General features: G+C 41.7%; 1 protein-coding gene across 1 annotated transcript in view; it reads right to left on the reverse strand.

The window, feature by feature from the left end:
* ank1a (ankyrin 1, erythrocytic a) overlaps nucleotides 1-16,194 on the reverse strand; it is a 97,588-nt gene that overhangs the window by 80,430 nt on the left and 964 nt on the right. Inside the window, exon 2 of the mRNA XM_071482971.1 lies at nucleotides 6,007-6,517. Within this exon, the coding sequence (XP_071339072.1) occupies nucleotides 6,007-6,132 (126 nt within the window). The 5' untranslated portion in view covers nucleotides 6,133-6,517. The remainder of the gene's footprint in view (nucleotides 1-6,006; nucleotides 6,518-16,194) is intronic.

Consider the following 16,194-nt stretch of genomic DNA (forward strand, 5'->3'; position numbering starts at 1 on the left):
TGAAGACTAAACATAATATATTAAATATATAATCTTAACGCTAATGCTTGCACTAATCTTAAACTCAAGATCTATGTAAATAAATAAAATGTTCACATAAGACTTTAGAAGAATAGTTTGACATTTTGGGTATTACACTTACCAGTTAGCCAAGCACAAAGACAGCACATTCTATTTTTTGTGTGTTATTTGGTTTTGAAGAAGGCTCAAACAGAAGTAGGGAGCATTTAGGGTCTCTTGATTGACAGGTGTCGCAGGCTGTCACTCTCACACAGTCATGTGGTTTTAGTCAGCTCTACCCTGGCTCAACTCTGTTGTCCAAACTGAGATTTTCTCCAAACATTTGTCAGCAATGAGCAACCTTGGAAACCTATAGCTAGATTATGTTTTCTTTGTGCATGGACCAAAATCAGCTGCTGGAGTTAGGAGAAGGGGTGAAATGATAAGCTAATTAATTGACAAAAATGTAATGTCAACCCTTAATAATCAATTAACTGTTAAGTAAATACCAAACATTTGCTGCTTCTAGCAACTTGACTGTGAGTGTGTGCTACTTTTCTCTTTTTTTGTTTCATAGGCCAAACAATTAATTAGACTGGAATATGCAGGATCAGCCAATATCCAACTAGTAACACACAGAAGAGGTGAAGTAAGACCACACTTTATTTGAGCCTGGAACAGATATTGACTGAAGCCAAGTTCCAGATAAGAGACAAGGAACGCAAACTATAAAAACTTTCACATGTTGTAGCAGCCAATAATGAAACTAACTACCATCTGCCAATGGTTTGGCTTGAAGGATGGTTCATTCAAAATTCATCACTTTGATCACAACCAATCAGGGTACAGATAAGCAGGCCTGCAGGGCTGATCAGCAGACAGGTACTAGAGTTGGCTCTGATGGGCTTAGTCACTGCTGCAGCACCCCTAATCCACTGCACCAAACCTGAACACACACTGAACAACACACAGAGCCTTACATGCACATAAACAGAGCATCGACACCTAGACAGCACTATAGTACCAATCTGTCTCAGAGATCAACACATTACCTTCAGTAAAGGCTCTGCTTCCTGTTTGGGCAGGGAGGGTAACAGATTTTGGAGGGCAGACAGAGACGACGCTGGAATGTTGATCCACTGCTGCCACCTCTGTTTTATATGAAGACGGAGATAGCACTTTCCAGTACTAGTACTTTCACCATTGCATTGTTCGCTGGCAGCCATGTTAGCTGCACAGTCCTGCACCATAGTTGTTGTTTGGGAGCCTAAGTGTCTCTGCAACTGATTTTTAACTTTAAGATCCCTGATGGGCTGTGATCTGCAGCCAGCACCACTGAGTGCCAGACAATATACAGCAAAAACAAAGCAATAGTGCATCCTGACCAGACTTATCGTATTGATGAGTCTGAGAACCTGAACCACTAATAGTCAGTCCTCAGCTGCCATGACTCTTTTTCTCTGTACTTCACTGCCTTGCAAGAAACAGCTTGACAAGTCAAAAAACATATGTAAACGCTAATAATGACCTTTTAGCCACATCAAACACAGACTTTATAAATGATTCTAATCATCCTCAGATACATCCATCAATACTGCATTATATAGTTATGATTAAACAATAATCAATTGTCAGAAAATCAGATGATCAATTATTGCTGAAGTAATTCTTTAAGACCAACCGCCAAACATTTGATGTTTCCAGCTTCTCAAATGTCAGAAATGATACTTTCTCCTGTCTTACATTACAGAAAATGTAATAACTTTTGTTGTTACTTGTGATACTATATATTGATATCACCTTGGGCTCTAGGAAATTATGAGGGGCATTTTTTCACTGTTTTTATAGCCCGCATATATTGTTACATTTTATTTTATAAATCAAATAATCCATTGGTTAATCAAGAAAATGACAGCTACATTAATCAATAATAAAATCAATCATTAGTTGCTGCCCTACAGTATTGATAATGACACATTGAAGAGAAACATCTTTAATTTGAACTCATGCCTTGGAGAAGTAGCTTCTGTCAGAGCATGTGGTGTTACATTTGCTGGCAGAAAAAAAGCTGCAGATATACATTCATTACAACCTGGAGATATCAGGGTGGTTTTCCATTAGTTGATTAACCAAAAATGAATCTACAAATTAATAATTACAGTCAATTTTAAAGCAGAAATGCCAAATATACACCGATTCCAACGGTGATTATTTGCAGGTTTAATTAATCTTTGTGACTGTAAACTAAATGAGCTATTGGTTGGACAACAGAAGAAATAAAAATAATCCTTATTGCAGCCAAAATCACAACAATAACAATTACAACAGTGGCATGTAAAGAGATTTACATGTGCATTCCCATGTACCCACACTGTTTCGAGATTAGTGATCACTGAAACACAAAACTTGCTTACTGTACGTTCTCGTTCAACTAAATGTGCAAAAGGCAAATGACACTGAAGAGAGATCCATATTATTGCACACCAAAATACTGCTCTGAACATACATCCTGAGAAGGACTATTGGATTTGTTAAACAGCCTGGGGGTGGTCACCAAATAATGATCACATATTGTGGCACTAAAACAACTGGTAACAGGAGGCAGCAGATCTCTATATGGTCATAAAGAGACCATCTGAAATAATTTTAGGGCTTTTAATAACAGCTCACAAGAAAAATTGCTTTATAGTTTTGTTAAGTATTTGTAATTAGATGTCAAATTTGAAGTGGCAAAGTAAATTACTGCTAAATATAACAGTCTGATCATATTGTTGAACTCTTGGACATGTTTTCTGGTCACAATCCTCCTAATCTGTCTAGATTTGATTTAAAGCAGATCATCATAAAACAGATAAAAATAACTGCAAATAGAGAAAAAGCTCTCATTTGCCAGATACCAAGATTAAGCTACCAATATGTTAAGAATGCACAGGCCAAAATAACACTAGTCAAGCAGAATAAACAAGATTATGTGCTCCTGGAGTGTTGATATATCTTCAATTTTCAAACAGCTTGTTTAGTAATAAATACCAGGTGTACATTTCATGTGACCTTGGAACAGTCCTGAATCTTTAATAAAGTAAACTGCCTGAAATAAAAACTGCACTAGACACATTTTTACCGTTTTTATCCGTGAGGCTGATACGAACGATGCACACAGCAAAGCACTGCTACATACTTCAGGGCCGTTGTCGGCAGGTAAACCACTTCACTTTATAGCAGCTTTAGATGTAGACACATACACACATTCAGAATAAGGTGAAAATAGGTGCTGACTAGGACAATAGGGGTTTGTTCACATCCTGACAATGCTCATTTTTCATGAGAAGCAAACTCATCAATAAAAGTAATTTGAGGACAACATTATCCACTGCTCAGCAACTGACCTGTGCTGTACAATACCACTACACCATGAAGCCAATTAAAATGGCACTCTCACCCTTTGATGACGAATTGCTAGCTTTATGACTCTGGACATTTATCAGCGGACACTGGTTTGTGTCCCCACAGGGATGGAAATAATCATGTAAAACACCAACATAGATTAGTCACAAACAGTAGATTAAAGGGACTAAAACAATAAAGAGGATGAGGAAAAAGGTAAGCAAATGAAGAAATGTCTTCAAAAGATCCAAAATTATAATGAATTACTAAAAAAATAAAAGAAATTGACTCTAAAACACCAGCTACACCAGCCCCTGGAGGCCGTAACACTCATTGGACCCAACTCGACCAAAGGAGACTAAACCAGGTGGTCTGTGTAACCGGCTGACCGACTAACACTGCTATCCTTTTATGACCCTGCACTCCTGCTATTGTGACTAAAAGCACCTGAGCAACAATATCTCAACCACTATAAGTTGAAACAATTTGCTGTACAAGGCATGTAAAAATCAATAAGGAAGCAATGAGAGATTTTTCTTATAATAACTTAAAACACACCAGTCGTGCATGATAAAGGCTTGAAATGCCTCCAGTGAAGACGGAAACTGAAGCATACATAAATAAAAGCCTTGTTTTGCTTGGAACAAAATGACAGAGAAAGAAAAAAACTGGTGAGTGTGCCTGTTTGTTAACATGTGTGTTAACAGTTAAATAAAAAATTTAGTTCCGTCACAGAGAAAGTGTTGACCTTGCTTACAATGCGATGATAGGGACACTCCTGAGGTGCAGGTCGATACACATGACAGCTGATGGAACAACTACCGAAAAACGAGTAGCAAACAAAGAAAACAACCAAGAGCGACGGTGGTTTTGTTAACCACCATGCAATATAAGGAAAGGCAATCAGTCAAGTTATGGATTACAGTCAGCAGAATTTGACTTTGTAGCTGCAGGCAAGGAAACAAAGAGGGAACTGGAGAGAAAGAAAAGATAAAGAGAGAGAATTCCCCCAGTATTAACATCTGCTCCAGAAACCAGGAATGGCTGTAAGCCGGTGTTAAAAAAAGGAAGAGAGGTTGGGAGGGGGAGCTGGAGGGGAGTCAGGAAGCTTATTTGAAAGACTTAAGCTGCATGGTTACGTAAGTGATATGGGATCCTCTGAAATCATACACTTCCAGTCAAAGTTGGGCTGCATTAGTACCCTCACCTGAAATCTCACCCCTGCCTCGTCCATACTGTTGGAGCTGCAGGTTTTCCCTTCTCGAGTCTCATCTTGCCAGACTTGAACATACTGCATTCACACACTGGATCTCTTCGCAAAAGCAAAAGGTTGATAAGAGCTGTCTCTGAAAGAGGGTAGAAGTTAGGGGTGTGGAGAAACCTTAACTTAGGAGTCAGTGGCTCATGTCAATCATCGCCGACAGAGAGGTGGCACATGTGTGTGTCTGTGATGAAAGGAGTGGGTCTGACTCTCCAACAAGAAGAGCTGAGGAGAAAACCCCTAATGACAGGCAACCACCCTTGGTGTATGTGAGTCATACCACTTTTCCCTCTCCTCTTGCTGTTTTTCTTGCCTTTCTCTTGATTTTTCTCAAACACACCCTCTGTCCCGTTCTTACTCTACTTTGCACAAGCACACCAAAAAGAAAAATCTAATCCCTGTACCGTCCTTTCAGCCCTGCCTCCCCTCTGGGAAAGTGGAAGCTGTACTGTGTGTCTGTCCATAACACTGTCTCTACTGCATCAGCATCAGATTGGTTTACAGCCAGCCTGGCACAGTGCAGGCTCACAGGGCGGCTGGACTCATACTCGGCTGCTGAGGACCAATTTGCCACCAATACACAACAGCACAATCTGCAGATGACTCATTTTCATTAATGAGTTTGAGTGAAATGCGACGAGCAGCCAGAGGAATAAAGTAGTAGTGGCTTGATGATACATCCCTGCAGTCGGTGACTGGCAGAGCAGAGATTTATTGTTTACAATGAGACCCGCCAGTCGCTCCAGCTCTGCTTGGGACTTCTCAGTCAGACAGAGAGAAGCCTGCAGGTGTTGCTCTGCGGTCATTACAATGCCACACAGAGGAAAAGCTCAGTGGAGAAGAGGATGCACTGTTGTGGAAAGCTCACTGTCCTCATGGAAGATTAGTGCTGTAGTGAAATTTGTCTCACTGACACTATACCGCAGTGTGAAAACAAAGAACAGAGAGGAGACAGAGAGAGGGGACGAGACAGAGATGTGAAGAGGGACAGAGACACAGTGAGAGGTAGAGTACTACACTGCCTTATCAGACGGCTTAAACAGGACAGTCAATAAAGCAGGTATAAAGCGGTCGAGAGGAGTAGGAAAGCATGCAGTGTGTTGTACCGTTTCCCCGTGTCTGTATGCGCAGGACATACATGTGTGCCAGGGAGACTGTGTGTACACACAGTAGAAACACACTCATGACTGGGTTTCCATGTGTGCCCCGGCACCCCTGACCACAGCTTAGCATGACAGAGAAAGAAGAGGGGGGGGGGGCGTCTCAACCTTCCTGCCGCCCTCTCCAGCCACCCCTCCCTCCCCACCCTTCCCCCCCATTACCCCACCCCTGACTACTCCACCTGTGAATAGTCCCAGTACCTTGCGCTTTTTATCCCGCGAGCGACTCCTCTTTTTGACCCTCTCCTCCTCCTTCTCTTTGCGCTCCTGCTCTGCCTGGGCTTCTAAATCCTTGTTCTTGCGGAGATGTTTGGCCGCTTGTGCCATGGTGTTGGTAGTGGGGGTCTAGGCGGTGTTGACGTGTCCAGATCCTTCGGCGGTGGAATGCGGGGACTTCTACCTGGTTTGGGCCAACACTAGTGCTGCTGCTGCTGCTGCCGCTGCTGCTGTGTGTTCCTCTATGGCCCTGCAGAGTCTGCGAGCGTGCTCACCCTCTGCCTCCTACTCCTCCTCCTCCTCTTCAGCAGTGCAGTCACACACACACCGGCAGTCCTCAGCCGTCTGCTGTGGGATGCTACTGCAGCGCAGCTCTCTCTCTCTCTCCCTCGCTCTCTCTCTCTCCAACGCTCTCATGTTCTCCCTCTCTCAATCGCTCATGCACTCTTCCTTCGTTCAGTTTTTTGTGCTGCTTTCCTCTCAGGTCTTCCTCCCTCTATGTGCAGAAGAAAATGGGTAAATGACAGTGAACAAGCAGGTTTTCCTTCTTTTTTAGTTCTTTTCTTCCTCTACATCACCCTTCCCTTCACTGCTTTCACATGCTTTAAAACTGCTTCAACCCCCCCCACCCCTCCTCCCCATCAACAAAGATTAAAAAGGGATGTACTGACAGTCAGTTGAGGAATAGCCTGAGCAGCTTTAAATCAAAGTCAGCTCTCCCTCCTCACATTGCATTGATTTTGTTTCCTTTTCCTGTATTTAATTTCTCAGTATCTCATAGTCCTGCTGTGTGTCCATCTGTGGAGGATCGCTAGGCAGCACAGGGAACCCGTCATCACCAAAGCCAATCACACCATCACTCTCATGCACATGCACACACACCAGGATACCAGAGGAAATAAAAAAAATCTAAAACATGCATGAGGGAAAAAAACTGCCTCTTACTCGTTTACTCTTTCCCTCTCTCCCCCCCTTCCCTGTCTCTGCTCCCTCCTCCCTCTTTACTGTTCAGGCGCTGCAGCAGACAGGATTGGTACCCATGCAAGGATGTTGGTGCAGTGAGCTTGTGTATATTACAGGGAGGCTGTGTGCAATAACAGGCTAGTCCTTATCACACCCTGACCGTCTACTGTTGAGTGTGATAAAGTAACATTATCGAAAGCTTTGTGTAATTGACTTCTTGTCCTTTTTCTGGTTCACTGTCTTCCTTTTCTCCTCTTTCCCTCATCTCCTGTTACAGTTTTGCATACAATAAAGACAATGTGTGGTATAAATATATGTATTATAGTATAAAAGGCTTCTGTGTGTAGTGCTCATGTACAATGTATGTGTGGATGTGTGCGCAGACAGAAAGAGGTCCATAGGAAGGGAGGTGCCGATAGAGCCAGCACCTGTTTACTGGTATTGCACTCCTGTATCCTCTCTCTCTTTTTCCCTCTCTCTCCCCCTCTCCCCTCCCCTCCCTCTCTCTTCCTCCCTGCAATGCTGCTGACGCAGGCAAAAAAGATCCTTTAACATCTCTCTTTGCCCGGCTCACTATACATCACACATACAGTTCACACTGATACTGTAGACTCACAAACACATACAAACACAGTCCACATGCCTGCCAACACACGTGCTTCAGTACATACACACACATACAGAGGGCCAGTTTCAGATGACTGCATTGCAAAATGTACAAAAACAGGCAGGATATTATCGGTCCCTATCCCGTTCTCTCAACTATATTCTTACAGTCATTGTCAAGTCTTTTCTGACGGACACTGACTCATGATATTGAGCCCAATTTGAAAGAAAAGTGCTCATTTGAGAATCCAATTTTGGGCTGTTCTTGTTATTATTTAACGGCAAAACGTTACAAAATTAAGACTGTCCCTCATACCTTTCACTCATTATCAGCTGCTGCTTCCTGTCCATGTCACTGTGCTTTATGTCTTTCTCTCTTTCTGTTTTTCCTCTGCTCTCCTGCCAAGGCTTCCCCTGATCTGATAGCAGCTCTCTCTCTCTATACTGCAGCATACTAATGAATAGAACTGGTGATATTGCCTTCTGTCTGCAATGCTACTGCACAAATCACTTGCTCGTGTGGCCCAGCTATGACACAAACAAACACAAATACTGACAGGCTGACAGCTCTGTGGCAAGAGATCCATCACAATATCGAACTCCTGGGGAATGTGTCTAAATGAATCACCAGCAGGACTGACTGCACTGGTAATAAGGAGGTTTTTGCTTAGCCAACTAGATTGGTCTTGTTAAGCCATACTCTTGCTGAGCTAATGGAGGGGCAGTTTTACAGTGGATTTTATCACAGCCAGTGGGACCACTTATTGTAGCAAGATCATCTGGGGCTGTACCTGGAGAGACCCTCTGGAGAAGAGGGCGTCCCACATCCATTACATACTGACAAAGCTATACAGTCTCTATGACACTTCAAGCATCAGGGTAACTTAATAGCAAGAGAAATGCCTTACATATAGCGAATGTTGAATTGTGATGCACGTCATTTCATTCAGAAATTAAATGGAAACCAGTGGCTAAAGAAATCAATCAAAAAACCTATGGTTTGGTTTGGAAAATAAGGGTAGGGTAATCAATTTAAACATTGTGGAATTTTTAATTAATGTCTGCAAATTGACAACAGCTACAGCAACCAATGACACCTAACCAGAAGAGCAACCAACCAATCAGCCAACAGCCAAGTATATTTAGCTTATTATGGGCATTTCATTTGAGCTAGGAAGTTTGAGTTCCCAGTCAGAAATTTCAGCTGGAATGCCCCCTCAAGTCAGATTCCAAACTCAACATCCAAGATGGCTGCTCTGCGAATCAACAGAAATTAAAGCTGCAGCAATGTACTGTCCAACTTCAATCTGTAGACATGTTGCTCTAGTGTTTGTATGTGCAAAATACAGCATAATGTATTGTTATAAACTGGTATTGCTAAATATAACAACAACGAGCCATCAACAACAATAACAAGGTTCCAATAGTTGTAATGGAATGCGGACATTTGACTTCTGCGGTAAACGGACCGCAGCATAATTAAAAATGTCAAACATATCACACATGAGCCGAAATGATAACAGAAATACTGAAGTTCTAAATTCAGTCACAAAGTCTATTTAGTGGCTGGTCTGAGGTCTGTTTCAACATGAGATCAATTCCTTTCCTGTTCATTTTTGACTAATTTTACTAATCTAAACAAAATGTCAAACATGGAATAATTTGTGAGCATCTGTCATTTGTGTAACGTGATATTTCCACAATTAGAGATCTGAATGTGAACAGTGCTCAAATTTGCTTTTGTGCTACGGGCCTCTGGAGCTTTAAAACACATGACATGATCTTTAGCAGCAGACTGAGTTTTCCCAGTTGTCATGGTATTTCAGATGTTAAAATTTCCATTTTCACTACTACTGCTGTTTTTAGTACTTCGTATCTATGTTGGCTCATGAATGAACTTTGAACCTCCTTCAAACGCTAACAAATAAATGTACATTTAAACATAATTTCAACATCTATAATTCCATGACAACTGAGCAAGTGTAGCTAATGCAGCTTGTGTGAAATGACTGAAAGCTCCAGAAGCTTTTATATATAGATCTCAAATGGAGGCAATGCCATGTTTTACAAACAGCACTGTGGTGAGACTCTTTTCTTAACATGCACCAGTGTTTACACAAATAATTATCATACACATTTTTTGTTAGAATATAGTAGGCGAAAACATGCAAAGCCACTAGAGTGGGCCTTGCAAACCACATATAAGTATGTTTTGGTGTTTCAGAGTGCACCCAATGTATATAGACGGTCCCTGGGGTGGTCCTGCTTGGGACACAAAGGGACAGGTTGTGTGGACCTGGGGGGAGAAAGAAACACGCAGCTACTGCCCGAACTCTCTTCAGTATGACGGCCAGCACCCACCAGCACATTAACCGCTCCACTGCTCCTCTAAAAACTGTGGATAGGACACAACAGAGCCCCACACACACACACACACACACACACACACACACACACACACACCATAGTGAAAAGAGTGGAGAGACAGCCAATTCAGTACATAAAGCATACTGTATGTAACCTCGCTGTCAAATCCAGACCCTCAGGATAGCAGCACAGTCAGTCAGTCATGTAACTGTTTAAGTGTAGCCAGATTCAGTGACAGATCTCAGCTTGAAACTGAAACACTTTCCTGGAAGCAGGTGACTAGTTTCCATGCCTTAAAATGCCACCATTCTGCAGGTCAAGGGTGCGTTAACAAGTAAGAAATACATTGGACTGGACTTTCTTGCCAGTCATTCTCGAAAGTAAATGTCAGTTTTACACTAATTTACACCCACGCCACAGGTGAAACTCATGGGACAATATTCTCATTTCCTTCTCTAATTTAGTCATCCTTCTCATCGGGGACAGATCACATGGGTGCACAGGTCTGGAGAATATTTCTCAAACAAACACTTTATTAGATCAGAGTTAGTCATAACGACAGGAAAGCTGCTAATGCATCTTATTGCTTTGCATCAGTTATATTCACACATTAGCATCAGCAGTAGTTCATGTACAGATACAGCCAACTGTGCTGCTGGTTTTTACTATGCTGCTCAACAGTTCTAATACAGTGAGTCTCCAGTGTGTTAGCTGGCAGAGGGCCACAGTCTAAAGTGAGATACAGTTTTCTGCAGGCCTTTGCCATCCTCTGCACCATCAACTGTGGCTTACAGAAGAGTTATTTTAGCAGCATCGTCAGTCAATACCAGCCACAATGAGATGATGGGACGAACAAAAACCTTTCCTGTATTTGTGCTCCTACAGTTTGGATAAACACTGTGGACTGTTTTGTGATTCCAAGTGGATCAAAGGATCATTATACTGCCCTTTTAACCACGTGAAACAGATTATGGTTGGTCGTCACAGAAGATCAATTGGAAAGGCAAGAAACATGAGGCAGGGAAGAAGAGAGGTCAGACAGCACCCTCTATTGATGAGCAGGGGGTACTGTGACCAACAGGAACTGGGACATTGGCTACACAGGTCTCTATATGAAGGGTCTCAGTATTAACATGCTGCTGAAATGTGTTCATTCATGGGAATTAATCAGATAATATACAGTCAAAGTTGATAGAAGCAGCTCCAGTGAAATCTGTCAGGACAAAATGACATCACTGTTAAAGCAGAGACAACAAGTGTGGCAGAATCAGGGGTAATTCATAATACTGATTACACCATTGATCATAGCGCCACCCGTAGGCGACTCTTAGAGCATTTGGAGTGAGCGTATACACACACACACACACACACACACAGCAGAGCTCAACACTGCACTGCAGCACACGGCCAACTCAGAGCAACACCACAGGACGGTTCAGTTCAGTGCTGCTCTGATAAGAACACACTGTTCACATAAAACCACACGTCCAAACGAACAGGATGAAATTAATTTTATGTGACCATGAGCACTGAACTTTGTATTTAATCAGTACTGCAATTATTCACAGAAAAAAACTACATCAATTCTGACTATTTATGAAACATTTGGTTATATTGAATATTATTGAGTTTTGCACTTTTGTCTCAAACAAAAACATTTTTTTTACTGCTTTTTAATTTTTTTTAACCTTTTATATTTTATTATTACTATTTTGTTACTATATTCTTGGACTAAACAATAAATCTTAATCCACCTGAAGAATGAATTGGTTATGAAAATGAGGGTAATGCACTGTATAGGTAAAACAAAAATGTGTCAAGCCCAGTCTGTCTTGATAAGCAGATCCACATCACATCAAGGTTACTAAACTAATATTTGTTGCAGGTCTACTGCTCAATCATGGTGAAATTTTCAGGGGTTCTTGTTATTTTGCACACCCCCAAGTAAACGTCATCCTTCCCCTCCTGACATTTGGCTAGTGGTGCATGAAGGGAGGATAGCACAGGTTAGCTCAAAGACCGACATGCTCCTTTAGAAACACCTCCCTCTCTCTCTCTATGTCTTTCTGTGTCTCTCTCCCCCTCTGTGCTGGCACTGCAACACTGATCGGGAAAGCCATATGGCAGGTAACAAACCAAGGGCAGGCTTCATGTCCACAGTGTGCCGCGGCTCAGGCACCCTGCCACCTCATGTTAAGAGCTCATCTGATTTGGCTCTGTATTCTAGGGAAGTATGCAGACCAGAGTTCAGTGTAAATATGACACAAATGTTACTGGAGCTCCACTATCACCAGCTCGGTGGTGTGAACAGCAGATCAGAGTAGTCTCATGGCTGCAGAGTCAGCAGTGAATATCACCGTCACACCAACCAGGAAAGACAATGGCCTCTGTCAAAGCACAGCACAGCAGTGTGCAGGAAAAGCAATACTTTGTTCTCAATTGGTTGGTAAGAGGGGGCTTGTATAGTGATCACAACAATTACATAACTGCCACTATCTTTTTACTGTGAAGGAGAAATGTAATGAGTCTGATGAAATCTGCAGCAATTCTTGATTGAAAGTCTAAAAATAGCTCAGAGTGACATCCATTATTTCTGTAAATCAATCAGGTGAGTCTCTTGTCACAAATAACAGAAGCTGCCATCTGTGGAGTGTGAAGTGCAACAACTGCAGACAGAGACAGTTCAACAAAGAGTAAAAAAAACTCTGAGAAGTGACCTTGCTTACTTTATGGTTCCATAACTGGAGCATTTTCCACAAAGTCCCTAAGCAGTGAATCGATAGTGAAGAGTAAAGTAAAGAGGAAGCTACAGTATGTTAGGCTCCTTTGACAAATGAAGCTAAAATAGCTGAGAGATATTTATCCAGTTCTCTTCCGCCATCTAGTGGTGTCATAGTGCACATGACTTTTAAATACAACAAACTATGGGGTCCACCAAGCAGACTGAAGTGCAGAGTGATTAAGTCTCACCTCTCTGATTTATAGTTGACCGATGGGTAAATTCCTAAAGATAATAATGGTCATGTAAAGAATTTGTTAATACACAATTGTCTTTTCTTGTCAATGGTTGATTTTAGGCTTTACCTCAAACGCATCTAAGATTAATGGAATGTCAAAAATGTCAAATATAATATTTCAGTGTTTTTGTAGTTAAAAACATACTGTTTTTAAACATACATACATAGTTTTTAATGACATAAAATGTTGGAATCTTTTTATTTCATCAAACTCATCATGTAAAAAAGCCTGAGATATGATCATCTAAAGTCAATACTGCAGAAAACTACAGTTTTATGCAACATTGTGCCTTAAATGTCCTAACTGAACCACAAGGTGCACGGGATGTGAGGATGGAGAATTGTTATGAGGAGGATGAGAAGAGGACACGAGGGGGAAAAGATTTACCACCTCAGTGCTTTAACAGGCGCACACTCGGAGAGTCGATGTGTCGAAGGTTGTCTGATCAGGGAACAAGATCACTGCAGGTGGCCAGTTTTATATGTGTTGGAGGGTCAGTGTTGATTAATCACTGTCAGTTTAAGCTGTTCAGTGAACCTCTTTAAAATTCAAACAATACAAACAACACAGTTTCTGCTTTAAAAACTATTTTGGTGGGTGATTCAACCCATTTACTAAAAAAATTACACTTACTTTAAATTACATTTTACATGACATTTTTCAAAGCATAAACAACTTGCACAAACTTGAGACCAGCTTGAGAGAGATAACATGTACTTCTAGCATTTAAAAGAATCCTAAATTTAATCGTATAGGCTGTGGGACTTTACATAAATACACCAATGACATGAGTTCTGGAAACTGTCTCTACCTGTTTCTGCATCACTAAATGACAGTAACACACTGACAATAAATAAATGAAAGTTGAGTAAATGAGTAAATGTTAATTTTTATGTATCTGTAGTTTGATTTTTATAAAACTATGGCTCCCTGGAATGTAGGACATATAGTGAAATGAAAAAAAAATTAAGGTCAGTAACAGTCAGTAGTAATCATGCAAATTGCAAAATCTAATTTATAAGCTGCAAACATGATGAAAAGCTTGATGAAGAGCATGTAGGCGCAGGGTTGACCTCACTGAAGAAAAAAGGTGAGATGTCAGCAAGAGTGAAATGGGCAACGAGGGAGGAGAAAGGAAATGGAACAGGAAGTGCACGGGAGGAGGAGGCCGGAGGTTGGTGTCCATCCCCCTGAGCCCCATTCCCTTCCTCTCACTCCTCCCTCCTCTCATTCCTCATCTCCTCTCCTGCCCACTCTCTTTTCCTCTTTTTATTTTTCTTCCATGGATTCCTTACACATGGCTTCCTCTGACCCCTTCATTGAAAAAAATATTCCATCCTCCTCTCAGCTATATCCATCTTTTCCTCACAGGTGGAAAACTAACACCACAAAATACACCTTGTGTTCACTCTCCCTCTGTGATCTGAGCCACCGTGCCTCTGAAACTTGTTGGTATTAATCTGTCATTGTAGCAAATTTCAGAAATCTTTGATTCACTTTATCTAACTAAAGCCGAATACAAGAACATCTGGTGACATTGTTGCAAACTCAGAAATCCCAGAATACAAAAAGCCTCTGTGGACCGTTAGAGTAATTAGTGGTTATTTTTTACAAGGTGTAACCGGAGCCAAGCAGACACTGTCCCCCTCATGACACCCAGTGAGTCCTCACTTTGTCCCAATCTGTTCCTTTAGATGTACAGCCCGCCTCCTTCCACCTGTCTCCTATTCTTCCTTTCTAAGCAGGCGTCCCTGCCAATCAATTTGATCACCATGACAACATTTCGCATGACGCCCCTCCAAACATCACCGCCACCGCTGCCACCACCGCCACCACCCACCCTTATAAACAAAAACAAAACACACACACAAAAAAAGAAGCTGAATTCCGTCAGCTCAGGATTGATGAGGGGGAGTCCTGTCAAAGGATAGATTAGATTAGGACTGTAGCGCGCGCACACACACACACACACACACACACACCAACAACACAACACAGCTCAGAGGCAGCAGGTGCTTTTGGTTAAACCTTAATTACATGATCTCTGATTTCTCTAATTGATATGGTAATGACTATGTAATTAATGCAAAAGCAGAAATACCAGCAGCTCTCCTAATGAATGGATTTATTTGATTAGATATCCTCCTGCATATTTATGCATGCTGCTATGCAGAGGACAGGGAGACATATAAAACAGTTGTTTGTGGTTGTTGCCACAGTGTTGCTATCACTGGCATGCCATGACTACAACACTGCATGTAACAGAATACACACACACACACACACACACACACACACACACACACACATATATATATAAATATATATATATATATATATATATATATATATATATATATATATATATATATATATATATATATATATAAACAAATGAAGCTGCTTGCAACCCCTAGTTGCAGCATGGAAAGAAAATTGCTGCAACTAGATGTACTGCTACAGTTACTGCACTTCTTACAGTGCAAATGATTCTAGTAAGAACACTGAAGATTGAAGGAAAAGAAAAAACAAACCCTGCTCTTTCACAGGTAGGTGGCGCTATGGTGCTGCCTCACACACACACACACACACACACACACACACACACAGTTTGCATGAATGAAAGTGATCATGAGCAGCACTGATGCATCCTCAGGAATATGAAAAACATCTATAAAGTTGCCATTATAAGTCTGATGATTTGTTTGGTTTGAAGACCACACATACACATATACAGACACACACACACACACTCACGCATGCCATCACTCTCTCATAAACACACACACACACAACTTCATCACTGGCAAAAGGTCAACTGTGACAACTAGATGTGACCCAACAGCAATTACTCTCTGCCCTCCCTCGCTGTAAGTGTGACGGGGAACGAGGAGGGCAGATATTTGGGGAGAGACTCCAGTGTGACAAGTCACCTTCTGGGGATGAGAAATCATTCCTCCTGCTCACACTGACTTTAATGCATGTCTCCATATGTGTTCTCCCCTTCTCTTGTGAGATAGCTGGAGGGATGTTTTGTGGGGAAAGTAAGTGAAAGCACGTGTGGGCCCTGACCAGGTGTGACGAGCAGAGACCTCGGGCTTCTCCATCTTTGACTTAGCCATAACCACACCGCCTAGACACTGCTCTGACAGCTGATCTGGACACTACTGTACCTGTCTCTCCTATTCAGCCTGCTCCAGGTTGCAAAAAAGAGAAATG

Source organism: Trachinotus anak, unplaced genomic scaffold, assembly GCF_046630095.1.
Source record: "Trachinotus anak isolate AG129_WGS33_773 ecotype Australia unplaced genomic scaffold, CSIRO_AGI_Tana_v1 ptg000008l, whole genome shotgun sequence".
Taxonomy (NCBI): Eukaryota; Metazoa; Chordata; class Actinopteri; order Carangiformes; family Carangidae; genus Trachinotus; species Trachinotus anak.